Source organism: Nomascus leucogenys, chromosome 11, assembly GCF_006542625.1.
Source record: "Nomascus leucogenys isolate Asia chromosome 11, Asia_NLE_v1, whole genome shotgun sequence".
Classification (NCBI taxonomy): Eukaryota; Metazoa; Chordata; class Mammalia; order Primates; family Hylobatidae; genus Nomascus; species Nomascus leucogenys.
This window is the reverse complement of record NC_044391.1, coordinates 116,208,291-116,226,486: the sequence shown is the minus strand read 5'-3', so window position 1 is coordinate 116,226,486 and position 18,196 is coordinate 116,208,291. Positions and strand designations below refer to the sequence as shown.

Below are 18,196 nucleotides of genomic sequence, written 5' to 3'. Positions count from 1 at the left end.
TAAAAAATAGATCAGAATTCTGGAAATAGTATCTCAGAATAAAATTGAGATTTTTCTGATTTATTTGAGGATCGTCTTGAGAAGGGTTAGATTTTTAACTCATTCAGAAGAGGGCCTAATATTTAAAGCAGGATGATTTTATGCTTAGACAGGGGACATGGTGAAATGGCATAGCAATTGTTCTTCGGTTACTGTTCTTTTCCTTTATGAGACAGGTATGTTCGGCTAAGGCAGTGGCTGTTTGTCTTTCCTCTGCTTATCACTGTACATTTTTCTATCAAATGCTTTGGTTGCTTGTTTTATTGGGATCCTTTTTTGGTTTTCTTAGCAATAGAATGAAAACCTCAGAACTCTGGGTAACTTAAATGCAGGTATTTTTAATCTTTTGATAATGAAGAGCTCTTATCCTTTAAAAGATTCAGATGTAATCTTTGGCAATCACTGATTTATTTCTAGGAAACCCCACTTGTGAACTTTCTATCTGTACAACCCTAGGGACCTGGGACTCCCTGTTTCTTGCGTGGGGTGATGTGAGAGCACACATTTTTTCAGAAGAAGGTGTGTCTCTCTTTGGCAGTCCCTGTAGCCCTTAGGAGACCTGGGTGGGTGAGGGAAACAGCACACTTTTCTCTCAGTTATCGGAAACCGGTTTGGTGGTTCCCACAGTCTCTGGCTCTGTGACTCTTCTTGATCGTTGGCAGGCTCTCAGCCAGTTGAGAATCATCACTGCTTTAGGGACCCACTACTGGTTATGTGAGTATGTAGCAAGCACAAGTTGGGAATCGCTGATCTAAGTAATTATGAAAGTAAGCTGTTACCAACCCAGAAGGGGTAAGGTCATGCATATATGATGACCTGGGGGTGGGTCTCACATGCTGCCATCCCTATGAGGGGAGTACATTTCAAGAGCAAAATTAGCAAACTCTTGAATCATCATAACTGCTGTTGTGGTAGATATTCTGAATACCAAAAATTAAAAATGAATTTAAACTGTCAGTGGAAACACAGCAGTCTGCATTTTAAAAACTCAGAGCTGTCCAGGCACATAGAAAAGTTAACTGTCTGAAGGGAATAGAATGTGGTTAAGTTTAAAGAATATGCTTAGTATTATAAATGTTGAGTAATGAGTTGTTTACCATTTATAATAAACTGTTAAATGTATTTCTGGGAACATTCCATGGCAGCACATTCTGGGTTGTTGTTTATGTGTTCCAATGTAGACAAATTATATTTGCCTTGGGAAAAATTCTAAGTAATCAAAATTATATTTAAATATTAAAAAATCATATTGAAGTTCAATTTGTGTTAGCTGTATTAAATATCTTGGTCACTATTGTTCTTGGAACATTTGCTTTTGACAACACATTTTGAGATCTAAGAAAGGTACATTAACAGTGCATTAATTAATGTTTTGTTAGAAACTAAATGTTAACAAAAAGTTTTGTGTGTGTATGTGTAGGTGGCAACTTCCTTTTGTATTATATTAATGCTTTTTAAATGTATTCAGTCAGTGAAACCAATGATTATTATAGCACCAACACTTTCATTCAAGGAAGCATTTAATTGAGTCTTATAATTTGTTTTGCATGGTACAATGGTTCTACTCAAATATACTTGTGTAATAGGTACTAGATGATTTAAAAACAAAAACGGAGAAACCATTTAAAAAGTTCCATAGCTTGTTATACAAAATATGCATTGCTAATAGTAGAAGCCATATATTGCCATTGTACTGTTGTAATACTTAACAGTGCTCATCTGGTGCTACCTGTAGACTATTTGGTATTAACGTCTGCTAGACCCTTCTTCCTATTTCTTCTTGAATGTATAATGTGTGCCTTTTAAGTTACTTCTAGTGTTGAATGGTAAAATCTTTGTGGTATTTTTGTATTATAATCTGCACTTTACACTTTCTTGGAAAGGAAAATTCCAGACTATCCAGTTTAAATAGTCTTTTAAAAATATTTATAATGTTTACAATAAATATTTTACATATTTTAATTCAACCTCTAACAATTAGAAAAAATATTTTATATGGTTTGTTGCTATTTAATGTTGCTCTCTTTATTTATTTTCTATCTTTTAGAATGGTTAAAATGAGAGTAGCAATGTTTGTCTTTTGATGTGGAAGTAAACTTTTACAAAACCATGGGTATAATTGGATTGTCTTACCAGCTGTTCCAACGTATCATCCTTTTATTTTAGTCATGTCAATATGAGTTAGATGTTACTCTCAGCCACCTGTTAATCTCTTCTTACTGTTTTTTTCTTTTTAAAGTAGACTGATTAGGTTTAATCGATTGATTAAGGTCAGGAATAAATTCCTAGGGCTAAATGAAAACTATATAGAGATGTTAATAAGTTGCTTTTTACCTAGACTAAATACAAAAAGTGACTAAAATGTATTAGATTTCTTTCTTCCTTTTTTTTTTTTTTTTTTTTTTTTTTGAGATAGAGTCTCGCTCTGTCGCCCAGGCTGGAGTGCAGTGGCGCGATCTCGGCTCACTGCAAGCTCTGCCTCCCGGGTTCACGCCATTCTCCTGCCTCGGCCTCTCCGAGTAGCTGGGACTACAGGCACCCGCCACCACACCCGGCTAATTTTTTGTATTTTTAATAGAGAAGGGGTTTCACCGTGTTAGCCAGGATGGTCTCGATCTCCTGACCTGGTGATCCGCCCGTCTCAGCCTCTCAAAGTGGTGGGATTACAGGTGTGAGCCACCGGGCCGGGCCAAAAGTAGTAACATTTTTTAATTCAAAATCTTGGCTTATGCTGTTAGACCTTTTTACTAGATCTTTATTCCTGTCCTCAATTTTTTTCTAATTCTCTAGCTTTTGGTATGACATCTCTTGCCTCAAAAATCTCACTTTTTTAAAAACTGACAAAACTTACTGCACTATTAACAACATCTGTAGCAATGAGTGTGTTATAAGATGGATGCAAGGTATCTTATAGGAGATAATTATAAAATGTTACAATAATAATCAAAAACAGTATTTTATGGTTGAAATCTTGAGAACAGAATTATGCCAAGCATTTGTATAAGGCTAATGTTTAGCAGGAAGCATTCATGATCAATGATTTATCTTGAAAATAAGATTCCTTTGTCTGAGGGATTGATCTGTATGTGTGTGTATATTTAGTTTCTCATGACAAAATGGTATTTGGTCAGAATTAACATCAGTATCTATAATCTATTTCTCGGTAGACAATTTGTACATATACACGTTTATTTTTCTAATTTAACAGATGTCCTTGGTATTTATTTGCATTTTGTCATAGCATTCTTGCTCATATGACCTGCAGTAAAACAAAAACAAACCCAACTTTTAAATGCAAAACTGATTTTAAGGCCATTTTCTTTTTTTTATTTTTATTTTTTATTTTTTATTGAAACAGAGTCTGGCTCTGTTGCCCAGGCTGGAGTGCCGTGGCGCGATCTCAGCTCACTGCAACCTCCACCTCCCGGGTTCAAGTGATTCTCCTGCCTCAGCCTCCCGAGTAGCTGGGATTACAGGCACTCACCACCACGCCTGGCTACTTTTTGTATTTTTAGTAGAGACAGGGTTTCATCATGTTGGCCGGGCGGTCTCAAACTCCTGACCTCAGGTGATCTGCCTGCCTCGGCCTCCCAAAGTGCTGGGATTACAGGCATGAGCTACCACGCCTGGCCTTAAAGCCATTTTCTAGGATTTTGTTGTTAATTTTTGTAGAGACGTAGTCTCGCTATGTTGCCCAGACTGGTCTTGAACTCCTGGCCTCAACCAATTCTCCCCCCACCCCCCCACCCAGCTTCCCAAAGTGTTGGGGTTATAGGCATGAGGTACTGCACCCAGCTAGATTTTTATTTTATGAGTTTAGTAAGCAGTGGATTAGGTGCATTAGTTTTAATTACGCATTAAAGTTTGAGTAAAAAATTACTTTTTTAAATTGCTTTTAATTAAAAGATAGTATTATTTTTCCCTATCTGATTATCAGTTTGTCCTGATTATCAGTTTGTCTTGTTAATAACTTGCATCCATCCAAAACATTAGTATTGGGTTTTAGTCATTTCTTTTGGCCTTTATCAAGGGAAATATTTATTTAAAGAAGGTCTCATTTACTACACCTAATTTAGAATGACTCTTTCTCCCCCTCATGTATTAATAAACGTGTTTCTTTACATTGCTTTAAAACACTTGCATCTTTGCTCTTTTCTAACTCTGAGCTTTCTTCTGTGGCTGCATCTGAGGTGCTTTTTTCAGGTATAGTTTTTTTTTTTCTTTCATTACATAATTTTTCAGCATTTATTTTTAGTTGCCCCTTTTCTTCCAAAAATGCTTATCTGAACAAAATTTTAATGTAATGAATTATAAAATAGTACTAGTAATAAATATGAATGTTGTTTTATTAATACTTGTGTAAATGTTTAAAGTGTCTTTATTTTATTTCATGCAGGTGATGAAACTTACCAGGACATATTTCGTGATTTTTCCCAAATGGCATCCAATAATCCAGAGAAACTAAATCGTTTCCAGCAAGATTCACAGAAATTCTGAATTTTTTTTAAAAATGGGAAAATATGAAATCTGGTGACCCCCTAATATATACAGCTAAAAATTCACAATTTTTTACTGCTTTAATTCTACTTAATTTTGGTAGATATTGAATGGCTTGGAAAAAAGGTACCCATTCATATATTTATAAATTAAAACATAGTTATCTAGTAGTTGGAGAGGAACCTAGTTTAGGACCTCTTTTATTAAAAAAGCCTATTTAAAGGGCTGTTTCTGTAGATAAAAGTTCAGTCTAGATTTAGGCCATGTCTAGGTTACAAGATGATAGGAGGTTAGACAAAAATGATTCTTTTGCCAATGGGTGGTAGCATTGATTTTTTTCCTCCACGCATCTTGCCCAGGATCATTCAGTCAAGCATGTCTTCATCAAGTGGGAGCCAACTGTCCTGCCTGCCTCAAGAATATGTTTTTTCTTTAGCTTCCCTGATGATTTTTGGTGGTTCAGAAATAGGTGTGTGTGTTTATGTGTTGTTGGTAACCTAGCCTTCATACACATAATATATGGTTTATTAGAACTAGAGAATGTGTTTTCTCCATTTGTTCATAAATGCGGTTATACTTCTTAGATGACAGGTTATTGTCCAGTACTTTAATGTATGTATGTATAATGGCTGTACAGGTAGACCATAATTCAGTCCTTTAGATTTATTTTATGCAGCAAAAAGCAGCTCTTTTTTTTTTTTTAATCACACACAAAAAAAACCCCAGTTCAAAATGTGTAGTTCTTCATTGTTGGGTTGATTCCCCAAAACCTTGACAGATGTATTATGGAATAAAACTGTGTCTTAAAGGTTACTTGAATGTCGTAAAATTATGCTTTCATCAAAACTTCAAAGGAAAAATCAATTTATAAAATAATGTAGGCCATTTTTGTATTTGAAATTTGTCCTTTTAAAGATACAGTTTTGCTGTTGCTCCTAGTGAAAGAAAAATATCTGTACAAAGGAGAAAAAGAACCCCACTTTTTCGTAGTTAATACTAAAATATATAGCAATAAATTGCTGTTTATTTTTTCTACATCTATTTTGTGTACTTGTACACAGTGTACATTCTTTTAAATTATATCGTGTATATAGCTTTAGTACTCAGTTACATGATTCACAGACCCCTGAATTCCAAAATATTATGGATAAACATATTACCATTTATATGCTACAAATTAGTCTGATGCCATCTTTGAAATGTCTTACAAGTATAAAATAATTAATTTGCTTTTTTTTTTTTTTTTTTTTTTGAGATGGCGTCTTGCTCTGTCACCCAGGCTGGAGTACAGTGGCACAATCTCAGCTCACTGCAGCCTCCTCCTCCTGGATTCAAGCAATTCTCCTGCCTCAGCCTCCCGAGTAGCTGGGACTACAGGCACCCGCCTCCCTGTCCAGCTAATTTTTGTAGTTTTAGTAAAGACAGGTTTCACCATTTTGGCCAGGTTGGTCTCGAACTTCTGGCCTCAGGTGATCAAGCCTGCTTTAGCCTCCCAGAGTGCTGGGATTACAGGCGTGAGCCACCGCACCCAGCCTAATTTGCCTTTTGATTCCTTTCTATTGTTGTCAACAATTAAGTTTATTCTTCTTTTAGAAATTATATGCAAATGATATTATTGATACTCTTTCTAAATAAGAGGTTTTAAAATATATAAAAATTTTATGATCCAATTGTAGATAAATTTTCTAACATTTCCCAGTCACTAGAGTTTTATAAGTTGATTAAACATCAAATCAGAATCTAGCCAAGCAGGAATTATATTGAAATAAGTTCACATTACAGAAAAGGTTCCATAATTTGGCCAAATTGCATGCATGTAATGCTTATTTAGTAATAGTCACTATATGTTAGATAAAGATAAAAATATATTTGTGAATTATTTCTGAGGAAATGCTAACTTCCACAGCATTGTATTTAATTATAACAGTAACAGGAACATTAAATCTTTATCTTTACTGTTTCACCTCAAAGTCATAGATCATCTGGCTTTTTAGGCACCTTCACTAAAGGCAAAAATCTGATTTGTAGTTTTTATTAGCGTGTACCTTGAAATTATTTGACCAAGAAGCTCAAAGAAAAGAAGTATGTCAAAGAAAAAGAGAAAACCTCACTTTTCCTTTATAGTATCCCTTCCTGTTTTAATTCCTAAAGATCCTGACCTTTATCTGAGGAAGCGTAGGTAGTTTTCCTTTTGGATCTGGCCATTGGTGTGTGCTGCATTCAGATCACCTCTGGAATCTCTGTGGTTGTGAAGGCAATTCCTTATGAGACTCTTGCCTCCTGTGGCTTAAGTGATGAATTGTTAATGTGGCAGTAATTAGTATCAACTTAAATTTAGTGGTCAGAAATGTATTTGAAGTGCCTTAAAGATGATCATGGTTCAGAATATCTTCAGAGAAAGCAAAATCTTTAATATTGCAGGGAGGCTAGCAGTACAAAGACACATTTCTGTGGCTTGATCTCTTGAATATGCTGAGACCCAATGTGGACTACATTTGGCAGAAATGATGGAGTAAACAGCAAGGCTTTAAATTAAATTAATAGTTACAAGGTAGGTTGTCTCTTAGGTGAATTTAGCCGTGTCAACTACTAGCTTTTATATGGTATGTAACAAATCTAAATTATGTTATGCTGTGAATTATTCAGTGCATTATAAGAAATCGTAGTTTAAACAATGTTAATCATGCTTTTGGGCTTCATTAGTCAATGTGATTGGCCTTTTATTTTCTTTCCATAACTTATCTGCTATTATTAGTTTCTTATTCCTTATTATTAATCTGTTAGCTCATTATCGTTAGCTTACTAACTTAAAAGTTAGATTAATATCAAAATAAGAATAGCAGCACTATGAAGAGTTAATAAAATGCAATTTCATGTTAGAGCTAGAATAAAATTAATTGAGCAGTTATTTGCAATGCTTCATTATAACATTTATGTGCTTAAGATTTCTAAGGTTTTAAAAAGTTACCTTTAATACAATCCTTAGAAACTCAGAAATTTCCTGATATTCATTAGATTATGGTGTTTGCCTAATTTATACTGGTTTTCACTGTATATTTTAATGAACTTTGGCTACTTTTCCAGACATACAGATTTAATTTGGAGTATGAACTTTGGTTCTTCATGAGTGCATTTTGAAAAAGAAAAAAATACACATTCAGAATCTGGCCAATTTAAGTTTGTATTTTAAAAATATTTTATGCATGTTAAGTATGGTCGCAGTAAATGAAATTGTGTTTAAGACTAAATTTACTACCGTTTTGAACAATCAGACATTCCCAGATCATTCTTATATTGTCAGATAACACTTGTGTATAATATCACTTTGGACCATGGACATGAGCTGGAAAAATGATGTATCTTTGTAGATTGTATGTCCAGAATGACTTTAGAACCGCATGATGCAGCGGAAGGAGCACTGGACTAGTCGTCACTACCTGTTTTGGATTCAGGGCTCCTCAGACTTAAAATGAGTGTAATGAAACAAGGTGAAAATATAGAAACATCCCTTTGTATACTGTTTTGCCACTTTCAGTGTACTTGGCATTGCTTTATCTCACTGGATTCTCACGGTAGGATTTCTGAGATCTTAATCTAAGAGCTCCAAAGGTGCCTGCTTTTTTGATCCTTGGGTGCTCCTTCTGTTTTACAGAGCAGGGTCACTTGATTTGCTAGCTGGTGGCAGAGTTGGCACCATTACCCAGGTCTGACTGACCACTAGTCAGAGGCACTTTATTTGTATCATGAAATGATTTGAAATCATTGTAAAGTAGCAAAGTCTGATAATGAATGCCAGCTTTCCCTGTGCTCTGATAACGAAGACTCCAAATATGCTGGAGAACCTGGATAAAAGTTTGAAGGGCTAGTTTGGGATTTGAAGACAAAATTGTAGGAAATTTTACATTTTTGCAATAACAAACATTAATGAAAGCAAAACATTAGAGAAGTAATTTTAATTCACCACATACTTGTCAATTTCTTGATGCTTCCAAATGACATCTACAGATACGGTTTTGTGGACATCTTTTTCTGTTTACATAAATTTATCCACTTAAAATGTGATAATGTGGAGACAAAGCAAGACTTGATTACATAAACTTTTCTCTGCATTGGTCTTTTCACTATCTTATTTGCTAACTTTTCTTATTTTTCTTCAACCTCCCCACCCTCCATTTTTTGGATATTAAACAGGGAAAGCTTGCTACATTATAGATTGTTGGCACCATTTATTTTACACAAAGGCTAAAGGTTAACTTTTGGAAATGATGAGCTACTTTTATATATGTGTTTACTCGTGCTTTGTGATATTTCTGGATCATTCCAGTCATAAAGACTTATTACATGTACTATTTCTTGCTACCTGTGAAAAGGTATATTTTAAAGAATGTATAACCAACAGTCCATTTACTTTTTATTAGTATGTAGAGGATTTGTATCTAATTCATGAATGTAGTTTTACAATAGTTTGTCATTGTAAATGGAGCAAAGTACATTATCTTTATTCTAAAATGTACATTATGTAAGAATTGTAAATATACTTGATTAAGTACTTTGTATGCCAAAAAATTACAGTAAGTCAATAAAAATCTCACCTCTGGCTTAGTTCTTTCATGGTGATTTACATTTTCTTGTGAAATACACTGTGAACATATCTGTCAACAGCAGTTATTTTTAAGGTATTTCTTTCCAGCCCTTTCAAATCCACATTCATCCTATTTGCTGATTACTTCAATCAAGAAATCCATTTGGATCTTTTAAGTATATAATTCTCTTTGTTCATGGAGCTGTTGTGACCCCTAATTCATTGGCAAAAAGATAAAAGGCTTTTTTGGGGGGGTGGGGGGAGGAGCTTGCTCTAAGTTTTTCCCATTATGATTGACATTAATGTTCCTAATCTATGCAACACATTCACATTTTATCCTTTTAGTAAACAGACACACACACGTTTGTCTGTGAATTGGGACTGAAGGAATGGAAGGTTGAAAAAACCAAACGAAGTGAATCACCTGCATTTGCTTTAAAAAAAAGCTAATTGAAAGCAGACACATAAACTTTTCAATATAACTTGCTTTGTTCAGCCTCATTTCATTTTCAGAATAGTTCTGTGGAGAACCCACATCAATAGTCTGTAAATATTTTTAGTGAAAACAGTTTTTCAATTATTGCAAAAACAAAGCTTTTTGCTTGTGGAGAAATGTTAAGAAGAAGCAAGAGAATCATCCACAATTCCATTATCTTACTTGTGCTGTCCAAAATGGAACTCACTAGCTACATGTGGCTACTTAATTGGAATTAGACAGAGTTCATTTCCTCAGTCGTACTGCTACATTTTAAGAACTTTTAGCCCCATGTGGCTAGTGACTATTGTTTTGAACAGGGGAGATTGTAGAATATATACGTTGTCACAGGAAGTTCTACTGGATAGCACTGAGGGAGATACTGTTACTTTTTTGGTGTATACCCTTCTAGACCTTTGGGGGTGTGTATTCATACATTTATATAATGGGATCATACTGTTACCCACTTCTTTCACTTAATAGATGGGGAGAACTTAAAATTTATGGACAATTTCAAGCATGTAGAGGTAGAGAAAATAACTTCAATAGCTGTAAGCTCATGACTTATATTTATTCTCCTGCCCATTTTTCCCCTTTCCTGGACTTTTTTTGGAACCAGATCCTAGACCTTTCACCAGCAAATCATTCCGTATGTACATCTAAAAGTTAAGGACTGTTTAAAAAATCGTAACACTTCTTAAACTGTAAAACTAATCAGTATTCAAATTGGTTGTCTCAAATATGATTTTTAAAATAGATCGTGCAAATCAGAATTCACATAAGTTCCATACATGGCAGTTGGTGAATATGTTTCTTGGTCTCTATAGGGTTTTTTTTTCCTGTTTATTACCATTACTATTTTCTTTTTTTGGAAATGGGGTCTCGCACTGTCGCCCATGCTGGAGTCGTGTGGCGATCGTAGCTCACTGCAGCCTTGAACCCCTGAGCTCAAGTGATCCTCCCACCTCAGTCTCCCACATAGCTTGGAGTACAGATATGAGCCACCTCACCCATTTGTTAGTTTTTAAAATTTCTACCTGCAGTTTGTTGAAAGCATCACTTTTAATTACTGCATTATTTTAGCTTTAACCACTTCATTGATGACCATTTGATTCCGATTCTTTGCCATCATGAACCTAGCTTTGCTTTATTTTTGTTTGTTTTTTGACACAGGGTCTCACTCTCTTTCCCCCAGCTGGAGTACAGAGGCACAATCTCGGCTCACTGCATCCTCTGCCTCCCGGGTTCAAGCGATTCTCTTGCCTCAGCCTCTCGAGTAGCTGGAATTACAGGTGTCTGCCACCACACCAGCTAACTTTTTTTTTTTGAGACAGAGTTTTGCTCTTGTTGCCCAGGCTGGAGTGCAGTGGTGTGATCTCGGCTCACTGCAACCTCCACCTCCCAGGTTCAAGCGATTCTTCTGCCTGAGCCTCCTGAGTAGCTGGGATTACAGGCGCTCGTCACCATGTCTGGCTAATTTTTTGTATTTTTAGTAGAGACGGGGTTTCGCCATGTTGGGCAGGCTGGTCTCGAACTCCTGACCTCAGGTGTTCTGCCCACCTCGGCCTCCCAAAATGTTGGGATTACAGGCGTGAGCCACCGCGCCCAGCTAATTTTTTATTTTTAGTAGAGACGGGGTTTCACCGTGTTAGCCAGGATGGTCTCGATCTTCTGACCTTGTGATCCACCCGCCTCGGCCTCCCAAAGTGCTGGGATTACAGGCGTGAGCCACCGCGCCCGGCCTAACTGCTTTTTAAATATTGTCTCTCCTAAGCCAATGAGGCATAGATACCAGTATTAGCCCCATTTTCTATATGGTGTAATTGTAGTTCGGCGTGATTAAGTAACGTGTGTAAAGTCCAGCAACCTGTAGTGGAAGAGCTTGAATTCCAGCCTGGATCATCCACCCCAGGACTTGCTCTCTTAACCAGCTGTTAACCATATGCTAACAGTTGTGGTAAAATACACACAACTCAGAGCTTGAGTGACTATTTTTGGAGCTAATCTTGCTAGACACTTGGACTTGGAAACAGTAAGACTTGGGTTAGGATTCCAGCTCCATTATTTACTAGCCTACTAGATTTGGGTAATTCTCTAAATCTCAATTTTCTCCATTGTAAAATACTTCTACCTCATAGAGTTGTAAGGATCAAATGAACTGCTCGAGTATGGTAATTCTGCTATTTGGGTTTTTTCCCCAAGGTGAGTAGTATGTGTGAACTTGTTGCAGGCCTGTTTCAGAGGTCCAATGTTTTCCAGAAAAGTGCTGCTCCAATAGAAAAGGACAAGAGTTAAAAATGGGATGGACCGAAAATCTGGGAAAGGTGGGCTCTACTCACACTTTGAGAAATGATGGCATAGCCCAATAAACTCTGAGAGACCAATTTATATGTGCGTTTGTCCATTATTTTCACCTCCTCTCAAGCACGCACAGCACTTGCACGTGTTTACTTAAAAACTACTGGTATAGTCTCAATTCTTAAAAGACTGTAGTACGTTTTTATCTAGTTAGCAGTGTGCAACTGTCTAGGGTCAAAATTGCTACTGGCTAGCTGTGTGACTTTGGGCAGGTGATCTCGGTGTGCAAAACTCCCTGGTACTCCCAAGAAGGCTGTTGATAAAGTGTTAAAAGTCTGTTTATAAAACAAAAGTGGATGAATGTCGCCCTCCAGGGTTTTGCGGCGCTGGGGCTCGTGGAGCAGCCTCGCAGGTTCGTGCGGGCGGCGGGGGCCCCCTGCTGGCCACATCCTCCAGCCTCCCTCCGCTCGGCCTCCGGCGCGACGTGCGGCCCGGGCCATTTCCTCCCAGGGCAGCGGGAAAAGAGAGGAGCTGCCGGTTTAAATTGCCTAGTTCCAGCTTGTGTGCAGGGAGAGGCCGAGACGGCTTAAAGCCTCCAAGAAATTGAGGGGAAAAAAAGGTGCAGAGATTAAAGTTTTCCCTCTTGGTGCCTCCAGCTTCGCTTTTGGCTAACCTAAGTTTCTCTGTTCGGGCGCCTCCATTCCTTTCAAGACTCAGCTTGGATATCTTCTGGGGCTCGCCGCGTAGGGCGCCATTTCTCAGCCGGGCCAGCGAGCCAGCCCTCAGCACGCTGGGGTCCTCAGTCCGCCCCTCGCAACGCCGGGCGCCCCTAGCCCCGCCTCTAACACCCTCGGAACCTAGGACCCAGCGGTTTCGGCACGCCCGGCCCCGCCCCTCCGCGCATCGGAGCCCGCGATTGGCTCCAGGCGGCGCGGCCCCGCCCCCGCCATGGCCGCCGCCTGCCGCCGCCTGCCGCCGGGGCTAAGTGGCCGCCGGCGTCCGGGTCCCCGAGGGGTCTCCCGCGTTGCTGGCACCGCTGGAGCCGGGGTCTCATAGCGCATGAGCCTCCTCCGAGGCGGGCTCCCATGCGCTCGGGCCATGGCGCGCCTGGGCGCTGTGCGCTCCCACTACTGCGCCCTGCTGCTGGCCGCGGCGCTGGCCGTCTGCGCCTTCTACTACCTCGGCTCAGGCCGGGAGACCTTCTCCAGCGCCACCAAGAGGCTGAAGGAGGCCCGCGCCGGGGCTCCCGCCGCGCCCTCGCCGCCCGCGCTGGAGCTGGCGCGGGGCTCCGTGGCGCCAGCCCCCGGCGCGAAGGCCAAGAGCTTGGAGGGCGGCGGGGCCGGGCCGGTGGACTACCACCTGCTGATGATGTTCACCAAGGCGGAGCACAATGCCGCGCTGCAGGCCAAGGCCCGCGTCGCGCTGCGCTCACTGCTGCGCCTCGCCAAGTTCGAGGCGCATGAGGTGCTTAACCTTCACTTCGTGAGCGAGGAGGCCAGCCGCGAGGTGGCCAAGGGCCTGCTGCGGGAGCTCCTGCCGCCCGCCGCTGGCTTCAAGTGCAAGGTGAGCGAGCCGCAGCTGGGGGCTCCCGGTGGGTGGCCCACCCCATCCTAGGCGAGGTCAGTGCGCGCTCCCGGAGGGGATCCGTGGACCTAGCGGGTAGGATATTCCCTGCGCTGCCCACTTGCGATGTAGTGTTCACAACCTGTGGGAGGTCTCGTTCAGGGGCGTGTCCGGGAGCCAGACGCCCTCAGCTGGTGCTGAGGAGTGGAGCTGCGTTTTTAATGACCGCCTGGCTTTCCTCTCCCCCAATTAAGTGCAGCCCCCAGGAGAGTCCGCGCGCCCCCATTTTGCTAACGTTGCAGGGTTCAGCACTGCCTTCAGAGTCTGCACCTCTGTTTATGATCCTCAGTTTTTCACTTACGAGGATGGGACTGGTCACCAGTAGTCATCCTGAGCAACTGGAGAGGGCCTTGGTGGGGCCTCTGGAAGTGTTGAAGTTGCAGTGACATTTCTCATTGCTCTTAAGGTATTTCAGTCGGATCTGGTCAAACTCATTGTGAACCATCTTATCTCCTCTCTGTGTCCCTTTTTCCCCTTCCTCCAAGGGTCATGAACCCATTTAGAGAAGCCTGGAGTTCCTCCGAATGGGGAAGAGAAAGCTCAAGAGGAACAGATATGATCTGGGGAGAGCAAAGCTGGCCGCCTTGTCCCAGGCTGGACCAGTCTGCCTCCGTGACAGCTTCCATCTCTGTTTATCATGTCTCTTCACTGCCTGGCTCTCCTTGTCTGAGATGGGTTCCTGACATAGTGTGAATTGCCTAGGTCAAATTGCTTATTTGATTTTGACCTAATAGTTGTACAGAGGGGATCCGAGGCCAGATTTTAAGGAGTAGTAGGTAATATTAAAGGGTGGAGACTGATGTTGGTTGGGGAAGCATGCTGAGGCAGGAGTTGCGTTATGTGAGTGACTAGGGGAGCTGCTGCCAGGATCCTACAGGCTTCGGGAGTCCGTGATGGCCCCTTGTTAAGTCCCAGTTTATTGGTAGGGCTGTTGTGTTGTGAGCCTGGTCCACTTCTCTGGCTTCACCTCTCCTCCTTTCCCTACATGCACCTCATACCTTAGCTGTGTATAGAGTGGGCCTTATACATGCTCTACTCTCTGCCCACAGTGTCCTCATTGGCCCTTGGCCGTTCTTTACTCAGCTTTCACTTCTCCTGAGAAAGTCCCTAGACCCTGGGACCTCTGAAGGTCCTCTCTGGAGGAGGAGCCTGGCAACCTGTCCCAGGTGATCCTAATGACCCTAATGTTTGAGGAACATTGCACGAGTTCAGGGTGGAAAACTGAGGGCCCTTGGCCATAGGGTCAGTCTAGGCAGATCTTGGGATTTGACCAGGTCTCCGAACACCGCCTTGAAGATCAGCATTGTCATCTCTTCTGGGCCTACTCTGCACCGTTGCCAGATCTATATCCCCTTGTCCCGAGCTCCCGCTGCAGCTCTGGCTGCACACCCAGTGCTTTCCAGCCTACTTGCCTTTGCTTTTGTCATTCCCACTGTTGGGGTGCTCCTTCTCTCCATTTACAAGTCTTGCCCATCTTTAGATACCGTCCCCTCCTTGGAGCCAAGAAGCCGTCCCTTCTTTCCTCTTCTACTTCCCTGGTGCTGTGACTGTATCATGTCTTATCATCCATCCGTATGTACAATGCCTGGCACTCTTAGTTGGCACCAGAAATATTGGCCCAGGGGTAGATCCAGCCTCAGGGCCGAGCTCTTCCTGTCTTGGAGTAAGTGTTCCATGCTCGGACTACCCCACTTTACTGGGCGCAGTTCCGGCAGCCTCACTCAAGGCCTGGAGGCAGCTGCAAATGACCGGAGGGAACTGATACCTCCTCTGTTGAGGTGTGAGGGGTGAGGGTTTAGTGTCTGGGGACTTCTAGCCAGATGTCAGTGATCGGATAAGGGTTTATCAGTCCTGGCATAAAATTGCTCCCGTTACATTTTTTTTTTTTGAGATGGAGTTTCGCTCTTGTTTTTTAGGCTGGAGTGCAGTGGCACGATCTCGGCCCACTGCAACCTCTGCCTCCTGGGTTCAAGCGAATCTCCTGCCTCAGCCTCTCGAGTAGCTGGAATTACAGGTGCCCACCACCATGCTGGCTTTTTTTTTTTTTTTTTTTTTTTGAGACAGAGTTTCGCTCTTGTCGCCCAGGCTGCAGTGCAGCAGTGTGATTTTGGCTCACTGCAACCTCCGCCTCCCAGGTTCAAGCGATTCTCCTGGCTCAGCCTCCTGAGTAGCTGGGATTACAGGCACCCGCCACCACGCCCGGCCAATTTTTTGTGTTTTTAGTAGAGACGGGGTTTCATCATGTTGGCCAGGCTGGTCTCAAATTCCTGACCTCAGGTGATCCACCCACCTTGGCCTCTCAAAGTGCTGGAATTACAGGTGCAAACCACCGCGCCTGGCCTCCATTACTTTGTTTTGTTTTGTTTTGTTTTTGATAAGAATTCTTGCTGCGTTGCCCAGGCTGGTCTTGAACTCCTGAGCTCAAGCTATTCTCTTGCCTTAGCCTCCCGCATAGCTGAGATTACAGGCACACACCACTGCACCTGGCATTCCTGTGATTTTTGAGTTCATATTTTGTAAAGTTTTCTGTTTGTGATGAAAAGTGCTCTTTTTTTCCTTTAAATGTGCGATTCTAAAAGGTTTGCTTCATTTTACTTGTGATTTAATTCTTCCTCAGGTTTGGAATATTCCTGAAAAGAACATATGACACATGTGTTTCCTCTGTCTGGAGTACTCCCTGCCTCCATCCTTAGTACTCAGCTTTCAGGTCTCGGCTTTGCTGTTCTTTCCTTGGTAAACCTTTCCTGAGCCCCCATTACACACTTTCAAACTCCAAGCACTTTTCCTTAGTAACATTTATCACAGTTGTATTTATATAATCGCTGGATTAATTATTTGTCTTCCTTGCTAGACTCTAAACTCCCTAAGGCCATTGACATCGACATGTCTTCAATGCTGCCTCCCTGGCACCTGGCAGATGAGGGAATTTTATGCTGGAATTGTTTTTTCAGTATTGCGTCGGAAGAAGGAAACTAGAATTTCTCACTCAGGTTGTGCCAGAGCTGGAAGGGATTTGGAGTATATAGCATGACAGGTGAGGAAACTTGCCCAGGGCTTTCTGGAGAGTTACTCAGTTGTGGCTGGACCTGCATCCTAGGTCAGTGCTGTTCCCTTTGTGCCGTATTTCCCCTTTAAGGAGCACCTCTGTCTTGTAAGATAAAGTCCAGGGGACAGTTTATTCCCAGGGAGAATTGATTTGAGTTGTGTTAGAACTGTCTGAAGATAGCCTGGGGGCTCCTCTTCCCTTTGGATGGCTCTGGGACCTCAGCATGGCTGCAAGATGCAGAGCAGGCCCGCAGTGAACTGGCACGGGGCTGGTGCCCACACACCGAGGTCTCAGGCCATTTTCAGGTGGCATAGAAACACCTTTTAGCTGAAATGGTTGCAGAAATAGATCACAGAACATTATTAGTGACCTTAGATTTTATTTTGGCTAATTGGATATTAGCTAAAAAGGATTCATGTATCTTGTTTTAAATATGTTTGAAAGTTTTAATTAATCTGTTAGTTTATTTTATTTTATTTTATTTTTTGAGACGGAGTCTCGCTGTGTCACCCAGGCTGGAGTGCAGTGGCACGATCTCGGCTCACTGCAAGCTCCGCCTCCCGGGTTCACGCCATTCTCCTGCCTCAGCCTCTCCGAGTAGCTGGGACTACAGGCGCCCGCCACCGCGCCCGGCTAATTTTTTGTATTTTTAGTAGAGATGGGGTTTCACCGTGGTCTCCATCTCCTGACCTTGTGATCTGCCCGCCTCGGCCTCCCAAAGTGCTGGGATTACAAGTGTGAGCCACCGCGCCCGGCCAATCTGTTAGTTTGTTATCTGTGAACAGGGAAGCATATTATTTGTTAATCAGTAAACTTCGGAACTTGCTATGTTCCAGGTACCAGTATAGGAGCTGCTTCCAGCCTATACAGTAAGTCCATTTTCTAAATGCATCAGAATCACCTGGGGACACTTTTAAAAATACAGAATCCTGGGTCCCACCCCAGCCTGTGGGCTCAGAATCTCCTGGGTGGGGCCTGGAGGTCTGTATTTGGATGGAGCTACATAGGCAGGCTTGGGAGTCACTGCTGTAAGAAATCCAGGAGTGCGCTCCTGCTGGTCTCTCAGACCCGGCTCAGGCATCCTGTCCTCTGGGTAACCTTCTGTGGGGAGCACGATGCCTGGCTCATAGTGGGCATTCAGGAACTGTTTGACTATGACTCTTCCATCCAGGCCATTCTGGCTGTGCTGACCTGGGAAAGGCTGCCACATTCACCTTGCTAAAATGCTGCCTTTTCTTTTTCTTTTTCTTTTTCTTTTTTTTTTGAGAGAGTCTTGCTCTGTCACCAGGCTGGAGTGCTGTGGTGCGGTCTCGGCTCACTGCAACCTCTGCCTCCCGGGTTCAAGCGATTCTCCTGTCTCAGCTTCCTGAGTAGCTGGACTACAGGCACCCGCCACCACACCCGGCTAATTTTTGTATTTTTTAGTAAGCGATGGGGTTTCACCATGTGGGCCAGGATGGTCTCGATCTCTTGACCTCATGATCCGCCTGCCTCAGCCTCCCAAAGTGCTGGGATTACAGGTGTGAGCCATCGTACCTGGCCAGAATGCTGCCTTTATTGTATCGCTTCCATTCAGAACCTCCAATGGCTTCTGGCTACCTGTCTTCCCAGGTCATTTCAATGTCCTAGACCGACA

The 18,196-nt window shown here is 42.0% G+C and overlaps 2 protein-coding genes across 8 annotated transcripts in view; both read left to right on the top strand.

Annotated features, from left to right (window-relative positions):
• ACAP2 (ArfGAP with coiled-coil, ankyrin repeat and PH domains 2) overlaps positions 1-9,138 on the top strand; it is a 176,613-nt gene extending 167,475 nt beyond the window's left edge. For 5 of the 7 annotated variants that reach the window (XM_030823007.1, XM_030823009.1, XM_030823006.1 and 2 more), the window contains one exon: positions 4,436-5,569. In XM_030823007.1, coding sequence (XP_030678867.1) covers positions 4,436-4,536 — 101 coding nt within the window. In that variant the 3' untranslated portion in view covers positions 4,537-5,569. Of the gene's footprint in view, positions 1-4,435 lie in introns of all 7 variants that reach the window. The other 2 variants (XM_030823005.1, XM_003280421.4) reach the window with 2 other exon arrangements.
• Positions 9,139-12,857: 3,719 nt separating this feature from the next.
• The window catches only part of XXYLT1 (xyloside xylosyltransferase 1), a 194,451-nt gene continuing 189,112 nt past the window's right edge, over positions 12,858-18,196 (top strand). The window contains exon 1 of the mRNA XM_030823004.1: positions 12,858-13,454. Coding sequence (XP_030678864.1) covers positions 12,951-13,454 — 504 coding nt within the window. The 5' untranslated portion in view covers positions 12,858-12,950. The remainder of the gene's footprint in view (positions 13,455-18,196) is intronic.